This window comes from Pleurodeles waltl, chromosome 7 (assembly GCF_031143425.1).
Source record: "Pleurodeles waltl isolate 20211129_DDA chromosome 7, aPleWal1.hap1.20221129, whole genome shotgun sequence".
Taxonomy (NCBI): Eukaryota; Metazoa; Chordata; class Amphibia; order Caudata; family Salamandridae; genus Pleurodeles; species Pleurodeles waltl.
The window spans coordinates 542,686,420-542,710,328 of record NC_090446.1 but is presented as its reverse complement, the minus strand read 5'-3'; the positions used below and the strand labels follow the sequence as shown (position 1 = coordinate 542,710,328).

The 23,909-nt window shown below is 46.5% G+C and overlaps 1 protein-coding gene across 1 annotated transcript; it reads right to left on the bottom strand.

Moving 5' to 3' along the window:
- Positions 1-1,465: 1,465 nt before the first annotated feature.
- Positions 1,466-13,502, bottom strand: LOC138304325 (hemoglobin subunit beta-3-like). The gene is made up of 3 exons (XM_069244281.1): positions 13,338-13,502; positions 10,689-10,911; positions 1,466-1,764 (listed from the first exon to the last, which is right to left on the bottom strand). The coding sequence occupies exons 1-3, from the start codon at positions 13,427-13,429 to the stop codon at positions 1,636-1,638; spliced, it is 444 nt and encodes a 147-aa protein (XP_069100382.1). The 5' UTR covers positions 13,430-13,502; the 3' UTR covers positions 1,466-1,635.
- Positions 13,503-23,909: the final 10,407 nt, after the last annotated feature.

Below are 23,909 nucleotides of genomic sequence, written 5' to 3'. Positions count from 1 at the left end.
TAACCCGGGGCCTTTGCTAGAATAGCGCCCGGGGTAGAAAGAAATGTGGCTCTCTTGCTGATGTGGTCCTTGGCACTGCATTGTCCTAAGGAGGCGTGTCCACCTCTGATAGTTTGTGAATACTTCTCTATCACACTCTCATCTGTGGCCTCCCAAAGCCTGTTCACTTGCAAAACCATATGTTCTTGAACAGGGTCTTCAGGCAATAACATACTCATTATTATGCACTTGCCACAACATAGTACAATGCTCACACAAACAGAGGGGTCCCAGGACCTCGGGTTGAAACGTTTCCTACGTTATTTATTTAATTATCTTTTTTATTACGTGCCTGGGGTTCTTGATGCAACAGTCAAGTGCGAATTCTGATTTATAGAGCGGTGTCTGGCAACCATTGCCACTTTGATCGGATAGAGTCCTGGGCACAAGGAAAGTTGGCGTCCTCGCATGGACGTCATTTAGGGGTCGCCAGGGATCGCAGCTGTGACCCCTGGCTTGCTCCTTGCGCCCCCTGGCACTGCCTATGCGACCCCTGGCCTCAGAGGTGGAAAAATCAGTGCCAGGAACAGTGGCAGCGGCGGGGCTTCGTGCTTTTGTTTGTTCTCATTTTTATATTACACTAACAGTGAATAATGATTCCTTATTCACCATCAGCGTGATAAAAAAATGGAGTACAATTAGCAGGAATACGGTCTGCCCAGGGCGCTAAGTAAAATAAATACTTTAAGATAAAATGTATGTTGTGTGCGAGCTTGCGGGTGATTGTGTGTTTACGTGAAAGAGAGAGTGTAAGTGTGAATGTGTGTATGTGTAAGCGCGTGTGTGAGTAAAACTGAAGATCGAAGGGCGTGTGATATCAATTCCGCCACCCCTGGCATTTTGGTGAATTGAGTTCATGCGTCCTTCCTGCTGCTGGTGTGTGAAGTGAAGCAGGGAGCCCTTTGGTACTCACGCATCAGCTCCAAACTGATGATCACGACAGTGACTGGCCTCTGACCACAAACACCTCTGCACCTCCCCCAACTCACTTGACTCACGTACAGCTCAGGAATGTCCCACTGGTATCAAGCTATTTGTTGGGGTGGTGTTACTGTCTGGTGGCAGAGGGTGAGAGAAAAGGAAACGGGTTGATGGGGTGTTCACATAAGCACGTGCGGTGCATTAACCAGTGACTAAAACACTTCCAGCTGTATCACTGGAGCAGCTGGGCGCTGCTCTTTGCATGGTTTTAATGCAGACAGCTTTGCGCGCCTCTCTGAAGGTTTGGCGCTGGGCCTAAGCCCATCGTGCCCCTGACAAAACCAGGCCCTGACCATGGGAATAATATCAAGAGTGGTCGCAGTTACCACGCAGTTGTTAAGAGGTAGGATGCGCGTAAATAGGAGGCATAATTGAATTCTGGTGGATAAATTACACAGAAAAACATTTTGAATTGCTAACTTGAACCCAAGCACACAGGACACCGTTTGGTAGAAATGCATCGAGTCTCTTTATTGGTGTTCACACATTGTCAGATTTCCTGGTGAAAACATTGACCGGATCTGCTAGCTACCACAGATTGACGTCCCCAGGCCACCTTGCAGTGTAGACCTTCAGCCGGCGACAGGTGCCTGAAGTCTATGTAGTGAGTGCCCTCTAGTGGTAGTGCTTGGAGAGAGCAGCGCAGGACACTGCCAGGAACTTCTCCCAGGCCGCGTGCACCTCAGGGGTGAAGGCGGCTCCCAGTTTGCGCGCCAAGACGATCACCAGGCAGTTTCCAAGCAGCTGAGGAAGGGAGATAAAATGGGGTGATAATGAGTTGTCACAGACACAGAAACACTAGACTCAACACTGATATGCGTACGAGATTGTTAAGAAAAGCTATTTTATTTATGCGAAAGGGCAGCGGAGTGGAACAACATTGTCTCTGTCCCTGATATAGGCTGACGATGTTTTGAAAACCAAAACCGGGACCTTCTATAAACAACTACAGAACCACAATTTGCATCGACCAAAGGGCACGGAATGGCGTAATTGACAGCGCTCACAACCATGAAAAATACAACGAGGCACTGAGGGGAATTTAATGAAACTTTTGTACACAGTATCATCTGACAGTTAAATTACTTCCTGTTAGTGTTTTCAAATTCTCCACTAAAAACGTTAAAGCATGTCTCCCTCTTGTACTAAATTTGCTAAAACTAGCTAGGACAGATGGTGTAAAAAACATTAAAATCCCGGCAAATCCATTACGCCTGCGTACCCTACCCCTGATGTGAGGATTCAGGGGTGCTCTGTCTCCGGCCATAAATCAGAGGGCCACTCAGTCTTTCTTGGGCCAGTGCCCTAGTTCCCTCTCAGGTCAGTTTTAAGAGAAGTGTCCCCTTTCTCTTGAGCATGTCAACCTTCACAAAAGTGTTCTTTCACTCTTCCTATTCAGCTGGCTTTCTGTTTCTCTCCTCTGCTCTCTTTTTCTTCCACCTCAATGAGAAGTTCTCTCTTTCTCCCAGGGGTCTAGGCTTGTAGGTTTTTGTAGGCACCTTGTTCTATGTTGTCAGAGCACCATAGTTTCAATCAGGGCAGCTTCAGTGCTGATGGCTCCCGGTGCAGCAATCTTTTTTGACACCCCCGCCCCCATGCACCTCTTCGGAATCCCTCACTACAATTGCACCTCAGCTCTCCGTAGCCCCTCTGTCTCATAAATTTCATTTGTTTTAAAGCGCTTGTAAAGGCTGGCATTACTAATCCACTCAGCTTTCTACATAAAACACAATCTGTTCTTTGCAGCAGGCATATTACCCTCTGTGCTACTTTATGGTGAGTCGAAACTGCAACTAGACAAAACGCAGATCGGCAAGAGCATTAATCTCAAAAGTTATCTTGACATTTTAATTGCTTCCTGAAGGCTGGACGCACAAGGAATTTTTCAGCAGGTGGTTTTAAATCACGTTTCTTAAGTTATTACCCAACACTTCACCCGGGTATGCCCAGACGTGGGTCCCGGGCTCACTGTGCCACTGGATTCAAGCTAGCCTGGCTGATGAGGGGTGAAACCCCGAAACCGGTCCCAGGATGCTTGTTTCCGGTCCAGTGAGAACCTGGCCTGGCAGTTCGGGCTGGACTGTTCCCATGAGGAACAGGGTCAAGACTGATTTGCATATGGCTGGGTTCAAACTGGGGTGGCATGGTGAGCAAAATAATGGATGGATTAAACCCAGATCTGTGACTGGGGGTGAATGTTTGATTGGTTCCGCATTCCGTCCATCCAGTTACGCTATCCCACAGCGTTTGTATTTTGCTTTGCTTTTGCCGCCCTAAGTGCGCCGGGTATGCCCAGACGTGGGTCCCGGGCTCACTGTGCCACTGGATTCAAGCTAGCCTGGCTGATGAGGGGTGAAACCCCGAAACCGGTCCCAGGATGCTTGTTTCCGGTCCAGTGAGAACCTGGCCTGGCAGTTCGGGCTGGACTGTTCCCATGAGGAACAGGGTCAAGACTGATTTGCATATGGCTGGGTTCAAACTGGGGTGGCATGGTGAGCAAAATAATGGATGGATTAAACCCAGATCTGTGACTGGGGGTGAATGTTTGATTGGTTCCGCATTCCGTCCATTTGCCGCCCTAAGTGCGCCGGGTATGCCCAGACGTGGGTCCCGGGCTCACTGTGCCACTGGATTCAAGCTAGCCTGGCTGATGAGGGGTGAAACCCCGAAACCGGTCCCAGGATGCTTGTTTCCGGTCCAGGGAGAACCTGGCCTGGCAGTTCGGGCTGGACTGTTCCCAGGAGGAACAGGGTCAAGACTGATTTGCATATGGCTGGGTTCAAACTGGGGTGGCATGGTGAGCAAAATAATGGATGGATTAAACCCAGATCTGTGACTGGGGGTGAATGTTTGATTGGTTCCGCATTCCGTCCATCCAGTTACGCTATCCCACAGCGTTTGTATTTTGCTTTGCTTTTGCCGCCCTAAGTGCGCCGGGTATGCCCAGACGTGGGTCCCGGGCTCACTGTGCCACTGGATTCAAGCTAGCCTGGCTGATGAGGGGTGAAACCCCGAAACCGGTCCCAGGATGCTTGTTTCCGGTCCAGGGAGAACCTGGCCTGGCAGTTCGGGCTGGACTGTTCCCATGAGGAACAGGGTCAAGACTGATTTGCATATGGCTGGGTTCAAACTGGGGTGGCATGGTGAGCAAAATAATGGATGGATTAAACCCAGATCTGTGACTGGGGGTGAATGTTTGATTGGTTCCGCATTCCGTCCATCCAGTTACGCTATCCCACAGCGTTTGTATTTTGCTTTGCTTTTGCCGCCCCAAGTGCGCGGGGTATGCCCAGACGTGGGTCCGGGCTCACTGTGCCACTGGATTCAAGCTAGCCTGGCTGATGAGGGGTGAAACCCCGAAACCGGTCCCAGGATGCTTGTTTCCGGTCCAGGGAGAACCTGGCCTGGCAGTTCGGGCTGGACTGTTCCCATGAGGAACAGGGTCAAGACTGATTTGCATATGGCTGGGTTCAAACTGGGGTGGCATGGTGAGCAAAATAATGGATGGATTAAACCCAGATCTGTGACTGGGGGTGAATGTTTGATTGGTTCCGCATTCCGTCCATCCAGTTACGCTATCCCACAGCGTTTGTATTTTGCTTTGCTTTTGCCGCCCTAAGTGCGCCGGGTATGCCCAGACGTGGGTCCCGGGCTCACTGTGCCACTGGATTCAAGCTAGCCTGGCTGATGAGGGGTGAAACCCCGAAACCGGTCCCAGGATGCTTGTTTCCGGTCCAGGGAGAACCTGGCCTGGCAGTTCGGGCTGGACTGTTCCCATGAGGAACAGGGTCAAGACTGATTTGCATATGGCTGGGTTCAAACTGGGGTGGCATGGTGAGCAAAATAATGGATGGATTAAACCCAGATCTGTGACTGGGGGTGAATGTTTGATTGGTTCCGCATTCCGTCCATCCAGTTACGCTATCCCACAGCGTTTGTATTTTGCTTTTGCCGCCCTAAGTGCGCCGGGTATGCCCAGACGTGGGTCCCGGGCTCACTGTGCCACTGGATTCAAGCTAGCCTGGCTGATGAGGGGTGAAACCCCGAAACCGGTCCCAGGATGCTTGTTTCCGGTCCAGGGAGAACCTGGCCTGGCAGTTCGGGCTGGACTGTTCCCATGAGGAACAGGGTCAAGACTGATTTGCATATGGCTGGGTTCAAACTGGGGTGGCATGGTGAGCAAAATAATGGATGGATTAAACCCAGATCTGTGACTGGGGGTGAATGTTTGATTGGTTCCGCATTCCGTCCATCCAGTTACGCTATCCCACAGCGTTTGTATTTTGCTTTGCTTTTGCCGCCCTAAGTGCGCCGGGTATGCCCAGACGTGGGTCCCGGGCTCACTGTGCCACTGGATTCAAGCTAGCCTGGCTGATGAGGGGTGAAACCCCGAAACCGGTCCCAGGATGCTTGTTTCCGGTCCAGGGAGAACCTGGCCTGGCAGTTCGGGCTGGACTGTTCCCATGAGGAACAGGGTCAAGACTGATTTGCATATGGCTGGGTTCAAACTGGGGTGGCATGGTGAGCAAAATAATGGATGGATTAAACCCAGATCTGTGACTGGGGGTGAATGTTTGATTGGTTCCGCATTCCGTCCATCCAGTTACGCTATCCCACAGCGTTTGTATTTTGCTTTGCTTTTGCCGCCCTAAGTGCGCCGGGTATGCCCAGACGTGGGTCCCGGGCTCACTGTGCCACTGGATTCAAGCTAGCCTGGCTGATGAGGGGTGAAACCCCGAAACCGGTCCCAGGATGCTTGTTTCCGGTCCAGGGAGAACCTGGCCTGGCAGTTCGGGCTGGACTGTTCCCATGAGGAACAGGGTCAAGACTGATTTGCATATGGCTGGGTTCAAACTGGGGTGGCATGGTGAGCAAAATAATGGATGGATTAAACCCAGATCTGTGACTGGGGGTGAATGTTTGATTGGTTCCGCATTCCGTCCATCCAGTTACGCTATCCCACAGCGTTTGTATTTTGCTTTGCTTTTGCCGCCCTAAGTGCGCCGGGTATGCCCAGACGTGGGTCCCGGGCTCACTGTGCCACTGGATTCAAGCTAGCCTGGCTGATGAGGGGTGAAACCCCGAAACCGGTCCCAGGATGCTTGTTTCCGGTCCAGGGAGAACCTGGCCTGGCAGTTCGGGCTGGACTGTTCCCATGAGGAACAGGGTCAAGACTGATTTGCATATGGCTGGGTTCAAACTGGGGTGGCATGGTGAGCAAAATAATGGATGGATTAAACCCAGATCTGTGACTGGGGGTGAATGTTTGATTGGTTCCGCATTCCGTCCATCCAGTTACGCTATCCCACAGCGTTTGTATTTTGCTTTGCTTTTGCCGCCCTAAGTGCGCCGGGTATGCCCAGACGTGGGTCCCGGGCTCACTGTGCCACTGGATTCAAGCTAGCCTGGCTGATGAGGGGTGAAACCCCGAAACCGGTCCCAGGATGCTTGTTTCCGGTCCAGGGAGAACCTGGCCTGGCAGTTCGGGCTGGACTGTTCCCATGAGGAACAGGGTCAAGACTGATTTGCATATGGCTGGGTTCAAACTGGGGTGGCATGGTGAGCAAAATAATGGATGGATTAAACCCAGATCTGTGACTGGGGGTGAATGTTTGATTGGTTCCGCATTCCGTCCATCCAGTTACGCTATCCACGTCCTGGGCTCACTGTGCCACTGGATTCAAGCTAGCCTGGCTGATGAGGGGTGAAACCCCGAAACCGGTCCCAGGATGCTTGTTTCCGGTCCAGGGAGAACCTGGCCTGGCAGTTCGGGCTGGACTGTTCCCATGAGGAACAGGGTCAAGACTGATTTGCATATGGCTGGGTTCAAACTGGGGTGGCATGGTGAGCAAAATAATGGATGGATTAAACCCAGATCTGTGACTGGGGGTGAATGTTTGATTGGTTCCGCATTCCGTCCATCCAGTTACGCTATCCCACAGCGTTTGTATTTTGCTTTGCCAACACTTCACCCCGCCTGAGGTCAGCACCCCATCCAGGTCAGCACCCGGTGCAGCCTCACTGATCCCACCACCCTAAAGCTGGCCCTGGTTTCAATTCTGGGCCTTTGTTTGATAACCATGAGCAGGACTGGCTCTATGCGGTGAGACTGATGTAGCTGCACCTGGCACTGATCCTGGGGGTGCAGTGTTTAGAAATAACACAGATTTAAAAAGCACCCACAGCAGAGTTCCTTGTCTGTTCAGAAGTTTTCATGCACCCGAGGCTGGACTGGGAACCCAAAGCAGCCCTGGCATGTTTTGTCAGACCAGCCCCTGCAGAGTGTATAGTGGGCAAGCCTGACCACTACAATGGATGTTGGGGGGTTCTCTCCCACCAAAGGCAATTTGGGAAAACATGGCAAAGGCAGTGCTTTAGACAACACATTTTTCATTATATATTCAGTTGTATTAGTTTGTAAAGCATAGTAAATGATGACCTTACAGTGCACCAGGATACAGCAATCTTTATTAGGGCTATTCAATGATTCCCTCACCATCAGCCTCTAACAGTGCCTCTCTTCTCTCATTAGTCCCTCTCTCACATGTATTTCAGTTGTTTTATACAGGTCAACTGGAATTATGTGATTGAGCGGCTGCAGCGTTTTTCACATAATGCTAGATTTGCCGCATTTGCCACATAATCCATCAACTGCTGCTTAATCTGCTGATTTCAGCAAAAAAAGTGTTTCTAGCTCAAATGGTTCAAAAGCTACTAAAAATGAGACAACACATTTTGCCACACAGTGAAAGGCACTTTTCAAAAGCTTGAGTGGTCGAATTTATGTTGTTTACTGCTATAATTGGGTGTTAAACTGGTAAACAGGTACGGATGAGGTACAACCAATACCCATATAGTGTTATCAAGTGTAAAAAGTAAACAAAAATGAAATAAAACCACATCATGCCACATAATTTGCCTTTTGCGTGCCACATAATTAATTTAACCCTGCTGCATAATTTGGTCCTCCCCTGCCACATAATTCCAGTGGCGCTGGTTTTCTAGCGCCTCTGTTACCTGCATAGGGTGTTAGAGCACTTTACGTTGCACACACATACAGAGACAATGAATCATATGTGTGAAAATCAGTTTGTAGAAAATGTTGACAAAGGGGACTAGAAGGTGTAGGATTAGTATACAATACATCCTAGAAGGCATTTTTTAAGAGTGCTTGGTCTGGAGAAGAATACACTCGGGATTCAGAATGTAACACAGTGATTAGGGCTGACTTTACCACTAATTGATTTCTACCCAAACAAACCCTTTTTAGCAAAATTAAGATAATCAAAGACTGGGAAAAAAACATTACTTTCTTATTTGTATAATCAGTTTGGATGCAGCTCTTTGATGGCAGTTCATAGCTCACTGAGGTAGATTATGATTGTCATTTATGAACTGCGCAGTAACAAAAGGAGCTCTGTGACACAAGCAGTATCCCACTGTGCTATGCACATAAAATGCTGTTCTGAAATCGGCATAGTGCATGTTCTTTGCAGGAGGTATATTGACACTCTGTGCTGCCTTAGATGAGTCAAAACAGCCACTAGACAACACATTGTTCTCTCTCCAGCAGGTACATTAATCATCAGAATTATCTTAGCACTTTTATTGTTGCCTGAAAACTGTTGGATATACAAGGAACTTTGCAGTGCTTTTAAAACTGCTGCACTATTACAATACCGGCCGCAGTAAAAAAAGTGCTTCCCCCCACCCCTTCAGTATCCTTGGAAAATGCCTGATGCCCCGTAAGGCCAATCAGGCCTTGCAGGCAACAATAAATATGTCAAGATAACTCTGGTGATTAATGTTCCTGCTGGAGAGAGATCAGAGTTTTAACTAGTGGCAGTTTTGACTCATCATAATGTAGTGCAGAGGTTAATATGTCTGCAAAGAACACATTCCACGCAAATTACTGAACTGTATTTTATTTGGATCTCTCAGTAGGTTACTGCTTTTGTCACAGGTCCTTTTGTTACTTGCAGTTCATAAGTCACAACAGTAATACACCTAATTGACCTATGAACTGTGATCAAAGAGCTGCTTGCAAACTGCATGGTATAGGTTAGGACGTTATGTTTTCCCCATTCTTTCATTATCCTAATTGTGCTAAAAAGGGTTAATTTGATTAGAAATACATTCTTATTAGTAAAGCTAACCACAGGAGTACATTTAAAATTCTGAGTTTGTGCTTCTTCAAACCAAACACTTTAAAAATATACCGCCTACCAGTATTGGTGACATGTAACTCCCATACCCTGTAAGCTGCATTATTTTACGTGACATTTCCTATAGACTGATTTACACAAGTATGAATTATTAGCTCTGAATAATTTGTGTGTGATGTAAAGTGCTCTAACACCCTCCACTGGTATTAGTAGTTCTATAAAACAAATATGATGCATGTGAGCGAGGGCCTATGGAGAGATGAGGGGCAGTGATCGAGCGTGGCAGTGAGGGAGCGTGGTAGTGATGGAGCATGGTAGGGAGGGAATTCATGGTGAAGGAGTTTATTTTGGGAGGGGGTCGTCAACAAAGACTGTTACATTAGGCACCACCAGTGCTAAAGCTGGCCCTGCCTACATGTGTGTTGGGCTTTGAAGCTCTGACTTGCTTCTGTTGAACCAAAAGGTCTGATAGCTGATAACAATGGTTTGACTCAGGAAAGCCAACAATGGGAAACCTGACATCTTGACAACACTGAGTGAGGTGGCCACCCAGAGGAAGGTGTGCCAACTAGCTCCCTGGTGTCAGACCTCTGAGACGGCCTCTCTTCTCCTTATCTCTCTAGCTTTTTCTGTCAGGGGTTTGTTCTCTCTACCTTGGGTGCCTCAAACCTCAAGCTGGAGTTTTTTCTTTAGTTGCATGGGGCCCATGGATGCTAGAGCCTCCTATTGCTCTCTACATACTTTAACATTTATAATGGAGGTCAAAGGATCTCCTTATTGTAAAGTTACTTGTTTTGCAAATTGGACTCAACCAAATGATTGTTAGACCTGCCAAGGGAACCTGAGCGAACCACACTTAAGAACTAGATTGTTCTCATGCCTCCAGGGTGCCAAAAACTGAAGCATAGAATATGATCATGTCACCTGTATAAACACTTGAAGCTTTTATCAATAAACTATAAAACAAACTGTTTTTAGCAAAACCTTTAAATGTGTGCCTTTCTAACCGCTTGTCTCTGTTATTTCCAACATGAGGGGGCCCACAGCATGTTTTGACCCGGTACCCCAAAACTCTGTAAGATGGCTGTGTTGAGAGTATAGTTAGTGGTCTTGTTCTCCAAGCCCAAGCTAGTTTTATATTAGCGCAGAGTTCAGGGCTACAACGTAGTGATCCATTCATCACACTAGAGATAGCCAAGGATGAAGAAACAGCACTGCCACTGGCCTGTTTACATGCTGCAAGCGCATTAGGTCAGGAATTCTCTAATGGGTTTGTCTGCTAGACTCGGTGCCAAAATAGCAAGGTTTAAATATCAGCGATTACATGTATCAATTTCACAATATTGAGTTGCGCTGATTTTTTTTTTTCTATTTTGACATACAACCATCAGCTATGTATCTATATACTCTATACACACACACACACACACACAAACACTATCTCTCTTTCTTTTTCTGACAGACTTTCTTTTTTCCTCAATTGTGCAGCAGTTTTCTTCTTACATTGAAGTTCTGGGGATCCACGTGAAGTGTCTCCGCGTGCAGCTCACTCAGTTTGGCCAACGTGTGCTTGATGCTATCGAGGTGGTGGACAGCTCCTGCCAGGGCGGACAGGACCTTCTTGCCGTGGGCGGCAACCTTGGCGTTGCCAGAAATGGCTGCTGCACTGGAAAGATCCCCAAAGCTGCTGAAGTACCTCTGGGTCCAGGGGAAGACGATCAGCACCCTAAGAGAGGGGAACAAAAAGAAAGGCAACCTACCGTCAATACAGCTGATAGGCAACTTTCTCTGTGTTTGGGAAAAATACACAATCAATTTCTGCTGAAAACACGCAGCACATAAGAAAATGATTATAATGTCAGCAATAGAAAAAGCTGGGAATAATGACAAAACCCACCCTGGTGGCAGCTCCGTGGAAGCCACCACACCTAGCCTCTGGACCTCACTCCAGTCCTATGCTCACCAGCCGCCCACGCCGCACAGGACGAGAGCGCGCATTTATCAAACTACTGATAACCTCCCTTCAAGCAATCGTTCAGCCCTGTAATCTGTCATTAAAATGCTTCTCTGCATGTGAAGATCCACCACAAACACCCGAGGTGCACAAGTGACTGCATCCGTGGATACCACTTTCAGTTTCATTATGTACCCGAGTCTCCAATTGATGCCTCACGTGTTTCCTCATAAAGTAAACATGACCCTCTTTCTGACAGCAACATTCTGTTTGCAAAAATCTTTTCACTTTTAAAGTCAGACTTGCGCACTGAAAAGATTAAAAAACCCGTATGCAAAATCAGGTCCTTATCCTCAGCGCGTCACAGGTACGGAAGTTTAAGTATGTAGATTTGAATGTGATCTTAAGGGACAACTAGCGGCGGTAATGATCTCTGCACAGGAAGTAATCACACACGGTTTTAACTTTGCGGCTGTTGAACATTTTCTAGGTATTTCCCACATTTACCAACACTTCTGAACTTTCGTGTGAACTATAAAGATGTGGACAGCTCTGACGTAAGAATTTTCTGAACGGTTCAGGTCACTGTCTTTCTTTTTTCACTAGTATGAAAAAAAACATTTGTTGGACTCTGGCGCCATCTTGTGTTCACATATGTGGAGGTTGAATAATTCAGTTGCTGCTTTGGACTTTATATGTCGCACGGACAGTAAGGTCGTCATTACGAGTCTGGTGGTCCTAGGACCCCCAGACTCGTAGTGGCGGTCTGACTGCTGCCAAAATGGTGGTCTGACCGCTTTGGCGGCGGTCAGACCACCACATTATGACCGTGGCAGTTCAGCCATGGTCGGACCGCCAGCACCACCAGTTTCCCTCCACTGGAGGGACTGGCGGTGCTGGTGGTTCTAATTCGCCTGGGCAGCGCTGCTCTTGACACGGTCAGTGCAGGGGCCCCCATGGACAGCCCCGCTGTGCTTTTCACTGTCTGCTTAGCAGACAGTAAAGAGCGCGACGTGTATTGTTGCACCCTGTGCACCGCAACATTGACCCCCGGCTCCATTATGAGTGTTGTGGGCTGTTTCCCACTGCGCCAGCGGGCAGAAACTCTGTTTCCACCTGCTGACCCAGCGGGAAACTCGTAGTAGGGACCACAGGAAGGTCACTGCACTGCACCTGACTGCGGGAGTTTGACGGGTGGCCTTTTCCGCCCACCAAACTCATAATGAGGGCCTTAGTGTAACGTGTTCAGAATAAGAGGGGAACATTTCTAACATTCACCATATTCAAAGAGGGTGTAAATGAAAGGACCACTTCTCATTGTCCTTTTTTTCCAAACACAGATCATTGTAAAAAGGGTGTTTGTTAAAATAGCACTAATTTGCTAAGTGAACGTGCATATTCTATGCAATATTGACTTTCTGCATTTGTAGTCTCAGGTAGAACAGGGCTTCACACAAAACGTAAGTGAATATCTTACATTCCCTCGATTGTATACCGCAGGTTCCAGGCACCAATGATGTAAATTATCATAATTATTAGAAATGTGGGGCATACCACCTAGTGTGACAAGATTTATGATTTTTGGAACTGGGCCTCGTTACATAACGGACATGGGACTCCATCTGAGGTCAACACACCGCGCCCTCACGATGCAAACAACCTTTTCATTCTAAACAGACTAAGCTCCTGTGCTTTACATGTCTGAGTAGCACGAGGTTTGAAGATGCAGTGACCCTTCTTTGGAAAAAGTACAGTCCTAATTCTCTATACATTGCACGTCTAGGTCGTCAACCTGGCAGTTTCTGTGCGCTTGTCGGACTCGATAGTGATCGAGATGACAGTTGTCAAAATAATTTCAGTTTAAGAGGCGAGTTCAGTTATCCCATGGGATTACTGGGGAGGATCACGTGCACATGTCACGGGTGAGAATAGGAGGAAATGAAGTGGAAAGGTGCTAGAAATCTTGGCGTAGCAGCATTGGTGCCATATTGCAAATACACAGACGGAGTGAAGGGAAACACGAGAAGGCGTTGGAGAAAGAGAGAAAAGATAAAGGCAAAAACGAAAAATGAAAAAGGGGAATGCAGTACAAACTAAGAATGCAAACGCTGTAACAGGTGTTGAAAGTGGAGAAGTGGAGGCGTACGAAAAGATAAGTGCGTGGAACATGGTGTGAGATAGCAACTGTCTGTAAATACCTGGCCAGGGTTTCTTGTCCATCAGCCTCCACGTCCACCTGCGCCCACACAGAGGCGATGGCGGCCTTCTCTTCTGCTGTCCACTGAACCATCTTCTCTTGAGGCGCTGGGAGATTTGTTGAGTCAGAGTCTGCTCCTGGAAGCTGCTGCTGCTGAAGACTTCCGAGACCTCAGAGATTTATATGGCCGGCAGCCAAGACCCACCCAGGGTGTCCCTTCTGCTGAGTCACGCTGGACCCTCTTATCTCCCCAGGGCGATTCAATAACGCCCCTCGCTCTGCTCTGTCTGACGTCTTTTTCCAAAAGGAGTATTTTTTTTTGTCACGTACGCACTTTTTAAGGAGCCCAGTTTGCGGTCCTGGGGGTAACAATATAAAATTAATTCTAAATACAATAAAACGGCCACGAGATGACTTGATGTCGTAAAAGACATCATGTACATTATTGTTTTGAAATGTGTCATTTCGGTGGGTTCACTTTTGCTGCCCTCATAGTTGACTAACCGCACATAAATACACATTGTGATAATATGGCAAGTTTCCCATACATTATGGATTACCAGGGCACAAAAGACACAAAGTGACAATTCACACATGCCAATAGACCTCATACAGACGAAAGACGCGATTTTTGAAGCAAAAATTACAATTTATCTGTCCCTCGCTTGAAATCACACTTGTTTTAAGAGAGGTCAGTGGTGAAAATACATTACACCGATTAGTTTTTCAAAATCTCCCAATGTTCTCTTTTACAATACTGGTGTGAATGTGTTTTTAGCATTTACCAGACCAATCCTGCTATAGCATATGTTCCACAGTATTATTAGGGGTATTATGATGCAGCTCTCAGGGCAGTGAACACTGCAGGGGTCTAACCTTGCAGCTCTCAGGGCAGTGAACACTGCAGGGGTAGAACATGCATCTCCCAGGTGCTGAATGCTTCAGGAGTACAACCATGCATGTCTCAGGTGGTGAATGCTGCAGGGGTATAACCATGCAGCTCTCAGGGCAGTGAACACTGCAGGGGTATAACATGCATCTACTAGGTGCTGAATGCTTCAGGGGTACAACCATGCATGTTCCAGGTGGTGAATGCTGGAGAGGTTTACCCTTGCAGCTCTCAGGGCAGTGAACACTGCAGGGGTAGAACATGCATCTCCCAGGTGCTGAATGCTTCAGGAGTACAACCATGCGTGTCTCAGGTGGTGAATGTTGCAGGGGTATAACCATGCAGCTCTCAGGGCAGTAAACACTGCAGGGGTATAACATGCATTTCCCAGGTGCTGAATGCTTCAGGAGTACAACCATGCATGTCTCAGGTGGTGGATGCTGGAGAGGTTTACCCATGCAGCTCTCAGGGCAGTAAACACTGCAGGGGTATAACATGCAGCTCTCAGGTGCTGAATGCTTCAGGGGTACAGCCATGCGTGTCTTGAGTGGCGAATGCTTGCATTTTTAAAAAGGTAACAGAACTTAACTGCAATGTTTAAGTTAGTCTAGACATATTTAAACATGGTCTACTTAATATAAAATTTGTGGAAAATTCTGAGGGGGACCCTGATGATTGTTTTCCTTCGAGGGAAGGGGGAGCCACAGCATTACACAGTTTGAAAACCACTGCTCTAGTAGTATACCCATGTAGCTCTCAGGTGCTGAATGCTGGAGAGTTATAGTCATGCAGCTCTCAGGGTTGTGAAAGCTGTAGGGTATAACCATGCAGCTGTCAGGTGGTGAATGCTGCAGGGGTATAACCATGCAGCTCTCATGTGCTGAATGCTGTAGGGTATAACCATGCAGCGCTCAGGTGTTGAATGCTGGAGAGGTATAACCATGGAGCTCTCAGGTGCTGAATGCTGCAGGGGTATAACCTTGCAGCTCTCAGGGCAGTGAATGATGTAGGGTACAACCATGTAGCTCTCAGGTGATGAATGCTGGTGGGAGAGAGTGGGAGGCAGAACGATGCAGCTCTCCAGTGTTGAATGCTGCAGGAGTGTAACCACCCAGCTCTCATGCATTGCATGCTGTAGGGTATTAACATGCAGCTGTCATGCGGTGAATGCTGGAAGGGGATAATATGCAGCGCTAATATGCAGCTCTCATGTGGTAAAATGCTGTGGGGTATAACCATGTAGCTCTCATGCGGTGAATGCTGGAGGGGGATAATATGCAGCTCTCATGTGGTGAATGCTGTAGGGTCTAACCATGCAGCTCTCATGCGGTGAATGCTGGAAAGGCATAATATGCAGCTCTCATGCTGTGAATGCTGTGTGGTATGACCATGCAGCTCTCATGCAGTGAATGCTGGAGGGGAATAATATGCAGCTCTCATGCAGTGAATGCTGTAGGGTCTAACCATGCAGGTCTCATGCGGTGAATGCTGGAAGGGGATAATATGGAACTCTCTTGCGGTGAATGCTGTGGGTATACCCGTGCAGCTCTCTTGCAGTGAATGCTGTAAGGGTACAACCATGTAGCTCTCAGGTGGTGAATACTGGTGAGGGAGAACGGGGGGCACAACCATGCAGCTCTCCAGCGTTGAATGCTACAGCAGTGTAACCATGCAGCTCTCATGCAGTGAATGCTGTAGGGTATAACCATGCAGCTGTCATGCGGTGAATGCTGGAAGGGGATAATATGCAGCTCTCATGCGGTGAGTGCTATGGGGTATAACCATGCAGCTCTCTTGCAGTGAATGCTAGAGGAGGATAACATGCAGCTCTCATGCAGTGAATGCTGCGGGGTATAACCATGCAGCTTTCATGCAGTGAATGCTGGAGGGGGATAACATGCAGCTCTCATGCGGTGAATACTGTGGGGTATACCTATGCAGCTTTCTTGCAGTGAATGCTGGAGTGGGATAACATGCAGCTCTCATGCAGTGAATTCTGTGGGGGATAACACACAGCTTTCATGCGGTGAATGCTCTGGGGTATAACCATGCAGCTCTCATGCTGTGAATGCTGTGGGGTATTACCATGCAGCTTTCTTGCAGTGAATCCTGAAAGGGGATAACATGCGGCTCTCATGTGGTGAATGCTGGACGGGTATAACATGCAGCTGTCAGGTGGCAAATGCTATAAAGTTACAACCACACTGCACAGGAGGAGAATACTGTAGAATAGAGGTACAACCATGCAGCTGTCAGGTTGGTGAGTGCTGTAGGTGAATAACTATACTGCACTTGGTGTACATCCTGAATATCGAAACCAGAATGTTGATGTCATGGAATATCTAGGACTAAATCTTGAATCCAAAATATCAACAAGTAAGTAATATAGTTTTTTTATATCTACCTCCACATATATGTACCTACACTGTATATTCACCTACACATTGCATAGATGTGGAATTAGGAATAATACATCTATTCTTGCCTATATGTGCTTACCTCTGGATATTTTGTCCCTCAATAGTCTGATATTCTTGTACCACAGTATTCTGGGGGTCGATAGTAATACACCCAGCTCTCAGGGTGGTGAGTGCTTTAAAGGTATGACAATGCAGCTCCCAGGTGGTGAATGCTTTAGGGGTCTAACTATGCAGCTCTCAGGATGGTGAATGCCGGAGGGGTATAACAATGCTACTGTCAGGGTGGAGAATGGTTTAAGTATTTCTCATCTTCGGTTTGCGTGAGATCAGTCATGCCTCCAAACCGAATGACATTCAGATGAGGTTGCAGGAAGATCCACTTAGAGGAGGAGCACTATAGGGTCCTTTTTGTCAAGAAACCAAAGTAATATGAGACGTTGATGAGAATGCATTGGCAAAGTCAATAGGTCTTGGCTATTTTAGGCATACATGTTCATTTACTAATGGTTGTACATGCCTTTGTGTCTTACAGTGGTGGTGTGTGTTGGAGTGGTGGGAATGGACTTACTAAAGAATAAATCAGCACTGAAGGCCGTAAGTCCACTTGGGTTCATATAAACAGCCAGGTGTTATAATGTCCTGCCGCACATTGTGTATTTGCACTTCTTTTTAAAAAATGCACGGGTGTAAAGTACTGTGACATCAGTCAATATTTATTTTTTTATTCTAATGCACGTTTTTCTATTTCCTTTGTACATCAAATAAACAAGATTGCCTGATCCACGTACCTGTGCCCTCATTAGCATTTTTATATGGGCAAAATGCAGGCTTCTGCAACTTTTGCGGTTCGGGGGGGGCCCTAACCCTTTAAGGGGACCCATTCAGTCCAAGGTGTATGAGCATCTGTGAACTATTGAAGTCTGCGGTACTCCTCATCACATTCTGCAGGCCCCCCCATCATTTTCTTTATGGCACTGCTTTTACGTATCCACTTACATCTGACATTTCAAATTTTTATCATTTTATCCTTTTGTGTTTAGGGTGCCTGCTGCTTTGCTCTCAATGAATCAGGGTGCACAAAAGCTGACGACTTCTAAGCACTGTCATATCAGGAAACTTTGTTCTAACATCAAATCAGACCAAGGCGAAATACAAGTCCCATTTGGGTGCTTAATGCTAATTAGAGAAATCCACACAGGACAGCTCCCAGAGTTGTGCCTTCCTCCCATCCCCCCAACTGCAGCTGCAAATTTGAAAAATAAAACAATAATAAACCATGTTTATCATTGTTTTATTTTTCAAGCGGTGGGGCCATGAAGGATGACAGGCAGAGAGGGGGAGTGGTGTGCACTCCCCTCAGTGGGCATGTGGGTTTGGCAGGCCATCGCAGGATGGCCAAACCGACATCCGCACTGAGTTCTCTCCATTTTGAGATTTGTTGCGGGTTGGAGACAGCAGACACAGGCCCCCAGTCTCTCTGGGAGTGCAAACTGGAGGGCGCTCGGGCCAGTCCTGACACTGCTCTCATTCAACCTGCAGTATGACAGCAGCGTTAGGAATGGCCGCAGATGAGTTGATTCAGTGATGGGCAGGCACGTTTTTTTCTGATTTGTGCCCTCTCCCCCGCCCTGCCACTTTGCCCCTACACCAGCCGCGACTGGTGAAATGATCCCTGATGTATGCATGGGAACTGGACCCCCTATTCCCATGGTGAATATTAAAAAAGATCCATAATTAGGGTACTGAACCCTCTCAGAAACAGGACCCCAGTGTTATTGTGCCTGCTCCCTCACTAACAGCTAAGCCCATACCTGTACCAAGGACCAAGGAAGAAGAGATTGATGTTCCTGTTAGATAATAGATGTAACATATGCCTATTGGCACACACAATCTTTCAATTCAGAAGAAAAATGAACAGTAATCTCTACTGCAGTGAGTTAAGAAGTCCAATGAGAAACACAGAGGATATCTAGACCAGTGGTCTGCAGCTGTCCTGAGAATTAAATAATATTAGCTGATTCATAAAGTACATATACATAAAAAGAAACACTTAAAGATTTAAAACACTCTATAAATGCAAAGGACTTTGAAATTGGAAATTAAAAAATAAGTTGGTACGTGCTGCCCAAAAGGGTATATGCTTTACGAGCAAAAAAGTTAAAGTGATATATTAAAGCAGTGGTTCCCAATCTCTATCGACTCTTTTGTCCCTGGACCAATTGGCCTTTGGCCGCGGCTCCTTATTACATTACTTTTTTTGGCGGGGGTGAGTGGGGTGTGGTAAAATGTAAGCTCAGCCTTGGTAGTCCTAACATTTTAATCCCCAAAAAACATTGGGATGAAGGTATGGGGAATAGTGCGAGCAGTGCAAGGATATGTCTACTCTCTCTTTTCACAGTATTTTTGTGCTTTTGGGCCATGCAGTGACTGCATCTGTTTGCTGTTCCTGTGCACTGTGCCTAGAGCTGCACATATCCAGCCAAAATCAGCCACGGGTATCAGGGTGCCACAGCACAGTTTGGCAACCTCTGCCCTATGCAACAGTTCCTACCCTCATTATCTGCAGGTGATATGCTCTAATTTGCCAAAAATACAGGTGAGAATTTAATGCACATTATACAAGACGTGATCATGTTTGAGGACTACTCAGCTATTGGGATCAAATGAAGCAAGTCAGAGATGTTCCCACTCACCAATAACACTACTAGGATGTTGCTGCACTTTCCTTTGACTTGAAGGAAAGAGTGAAATATCTGAGTATCATCATCAATAGAAACAGCTCTTAGAGACAGTTACAGACTGATGACTGAAAAACTTAACACAAAAGTAGAGGGATGGATCTGACTACCCGCAGTTCTGGCCCTAGCTCTGACAGGCAGAATCACACTGCTAAAGTGGTAGTGCTGCTCAAAGGTTTGTATTTTTTCATTCATACATATGCTAGACTTCGAGCATTGCTGACTAAATTAGCACAGAGGGGGAAAGGTCTGTGACTTAGAGGGGAGCGGCTTACTCAGCTCCATGAAGCAGGCTTATTTGCTACGACTGATCTCAAACAAATCCTTCTTTCCTGCACAATCGCACCCCTTGAGAGAGCTCAAGGCAAGCTTGGGACCCTAAGGGCCATATTTATAAGGTCCTTGCAGCACCCTGTGCCACCAGGAAAGAGCAGAAATGTGCCACATCTACAATGTTTGGTGCATTGCTGTCCTCTCCCACTGTGCTGGTGCAGAGATTGCTGCTATGCACCAGTGTAGGCACCCTTGCACGATAGTGCAAGTGTGCCTGCGTTTTTGGAATGATTGTTTTTGTGCAGGAAGGGACACCTTCATTGGAGGTGTTTTCCTCCTTCTACGTGTGCTGCAGAATGCAGCACATATAGAAAGAGGAAAAAAACAGGGAAAATTAAAAATATTTCTCCCCTTTGAATCTTTTTTATGCCACCCCTGGGGTGGCATAAGCTTTTGACGCATTCCCTGATTTATAAAACCTTGTAATTCAGGGAATGCGTCAAAATCTATGGATGTTGCGTGGGAATACCCACGCAACACCCTTGGAAATGCCTCTGTGATGCCAAGTATGGCAGCGCAGCAACTTATGCTGCGTTGCCTTACTCCGTATCTTCAAGGCCATGAAAAGCCAAGCAGGATGGCTTTGCGTGGCCTTGTAGTTATAGGTCAGCAGCCTGTGCTGCCATAGCGTCACAAGAAGTGATGCACATGCAGGGCAGGCTGCTTGTAAATATGGGCTCAAGTATTGTGTTAGTGTCTAAGATGTCAATTCATTGAAACAGTTAACTGTCCTCACTGGGCAATATGTCAGTTGCTAATAGGCAGGAAAAACAAAAGTGTACTCTCGGAAATGCTCATCTCAGATAGTCCTGCTTTGCGTCAATCACTGGATCATCGCAGATAGTCCTACTTTGTATCACACACTGGGTACATCATTGAAGGCCACACTACGCCGGCTAGAGCTGCAAAAGATGGGACAACTATTCCCTAATGGCTGTTTTATAATCAAGCAGTTTGGTGAAACTGGCACAATCAATGCACTAGTCATATTTGCATTCGTCCAGATCAGACAAGTGGCCTTAGCCTTTCAATTGCACCTGAAATGTAATGAACATTCTGGCAATAGAAATATTTAGCTTGAATAAGGGGAGCCAGACGTGAGGTGTGTGTTCATACTGGCATCTAGTGTCTACTATAAAAACTGTAGTTTGTTGAAACAATCTAGCTTCACTGCTGAAGAATAACTGATAGTTTTAAAGAACACTCTGACTAGAAGAGTTGGGCAGATCATGGATTCTCCTCTGCGACCGCAGCGCCCAAGGCTGGTTTTGGTGGCACAGTGGGGTGCCACGATGCATCGTTTGGGAACTACTGTATTAGAGTCTAACACATTGCTTCGTCATTAGAAATAAATCTAGATTTTGAATAGCTTTGATCATCTCATTAAAATTACATTTTGAATTCCACATGTTTTTTTGTGAATGACATCACAAATTGTATAATTTGTTTTATGTATACTTGTTTCTATCTTTTTAGCCATTGTTTTGAGTTCAAATTGTATAATTTGCTCAGGAAGGCATCCCCCACTTCCTGCATTCAGTAGTGAATGAGTGTGTGGGGGGGGGGGTCCTCAGAAACCAAGAGAATAAGAAACGCTGGTCTAGACTAAGGGCCAGATGTACCAAAGCTTTTTACATTCGCAAACGGTGCAAATGCCCGTTTGCGAATGCAAAAAGGCATTTCAGAATGTATCAAAGGCATTCTGAAAGCAATTTTAAGGAATCACTAAAATAGCGATTCCTTAAAATTGCGACCCTGTTTATAGAGTCGCAAATTGCGACTCTCTAAATAAGAAATCGCAAATAAGGATTCCTTATTTGCGATCTCTAAAGCACATGTAAGAAGCAATTCCTTAAGGCGAATTGGGCATTAAGGAATCGCTATTTACCACCAAGTTGAACTTGGTGGTAACCATGTGCAAATTTTAAAAATGCATTTAAAATGCATTTTTAAAATGTACATGTAAAGCACACATGCCCTTTTGGCATGTGTGCACCTTACATGTCCTAAAAAACGTTTTGGGGTGCAGCAGAGGGGGCTTTAGGCCCCCAGCACCCTGGGGTTTAACTTTCCAAAATTGCGATTTCCAGTTAAGAAATTGCAATTTTGGAAATGCAAAAAATTCGCAAATATGGGACTACAGGCCCATAGGTGCGAATGGGGCCGGTATCGCAATTTGTGATTCAGTAATAGCATTTGCGATTTTTAAGAAATCGCTATTACCAAATCGCAAATGTGATACATTGCATTTTGCGGATCAGAAATAGCGATTTCTTAAAAATCGCTATTTACGACTCGCAAAAGGCATTCTTGATACATCTGGCCCTAAGAAACCAAGGGTTACACTAAAAAATGCAAAAATTCAACCATAAAATCAAAGGTCAACTGTATAAGAGAAAGGGCACAGAAAAGCTTCTTTAAAATGTTAATGGCCTTCTTTTCACAGTAAATGCAGCTAACAAAGAAATTGCACAAAGGTTCTAGAATCTGACTCTTAAATGAATAAACCTGGAGGCAGGTGATTTCTTTTGCTAATACCGCCGGCTGACATGGGGAAGTACTGGGTGGATCCTACAGTACGTGGTTAACATAACATTTTAAACAAGCTTTTCGCAGTGCAGTCTTTTCCTGCTTGTGTTCGTGGAAGGCACTGGTATATAGCTGCACTTACAGAGGTTCATGGAATGAGGGGGGGGAGCAGCAACACAAGGTTGTGCATCACAGACTCGAGATCCACTGCCCGGTTCACAGCATGTATGCAGTGGATACACCAGGGATGTAACTGAAGACAAAATCATTACAATCTACTCAAAAGTGGAGAGATGATCAAATTCTTTGTAAATGTATAACTACATCACCAGTTAATTATACAGAATTATTTTTTTGGGGTTTGAATATTACTGAGTGATTTGTCAGATATGTGATGGATGTCCTATTGACTTACAGCTTTCCCTTCTAGTACCTCTCCAGACTTAGGGCCTGATTACGATCTTGGCAGGTGGGATACTCCATCACAAATGTCCTGTCGGCCATATTACCAGATCCATTATATCCTATGGAACTTGTAATATGGTGGATGGGATGTTCATCACGTTTGTGACTGAGCATTTGTAGGAAGCTGGCTCTGTATATACTATATCAAAATGAGATATAGTGTGCACAGAGTCCAGGGGTTCCCCAGAGGCGTAACAGAGGCTGAAGTAGATAATACTAATGCTCTCTTTTGTGATAGTGTCGTCGAACAGTTAGGCTTATCAGAGGGCAGGGCAAAGCATTTGTTGTACACACACAGACAATAGAAGAAGCACACTCTCGATGGCTTAACTCCATACAAATAGGTTTTCATAAAGAAAAATATATTTTGTTAATTTATTACTAGAACCACAAGACTCAGTTCAGAAGTAAATACTGTTGCAGGTAAGTACTCAACATAGACATCAATGTAACTTTGTTTCACTTTAGCAAAGTAAGCAGTTTTTAAGAAAACAGAGAATATCTATTTTAAAAATGGGCACAGTGCAATTTCAGAACAGTTCCTGGGTGAAGAAAAGGAAGTACAGTTTTTAGAGGTAAGTACGTGACTTATAGTTCCAGTCTCCGGGGGTTAGGAAGTCCACCGCTGGGGGTTCAAGTTAACCCCAAACACCCAAAACCAGCAACACGGGCCGGCCGGGTGCCGAGGTCAAAGCTGAAGCAAATTTAACATGGGCTCCTATAGAGACCGGGGCACTCAAAATCAGATCTGCAGGCAGTTAAGTACCCGCGTCCTCAGAGTGCAGACCTAGGGGTTTTAGAGGAGCACTGGGGGGGCCACAAGTAGGCACCAAACACACACCGTCAGCGGCACTGGGGAAGCCGGGTGCAGTGTGCAAACAAGGCATCGGGTTTTCAATGCTCTTCTATGATGGGACCCCGGGGGTCACTCAGATGCTGCAGGCGACGTCCAGGAGGTCGGTTTGGGCAAACCATATGCTGGACGGGGAGGAGGGTCGCCTGCTGACCGTAGCTGCACCGGAGGTCGGGTTCTTGAAGGGTTGGGGGCTGTGGGTGCAGTGTGTCTCCAGGCATCAGATATCTTTATCTGGAGCTTTCCGTGTCCGTGGGGTCCTCGGGATTCCCTCTGCAGGCGTCGTCGTGGAGGGGTGGAGGTTAACCCAGGGTGGGCACTTGCTCAGAATTGCCTGGAGATCCTC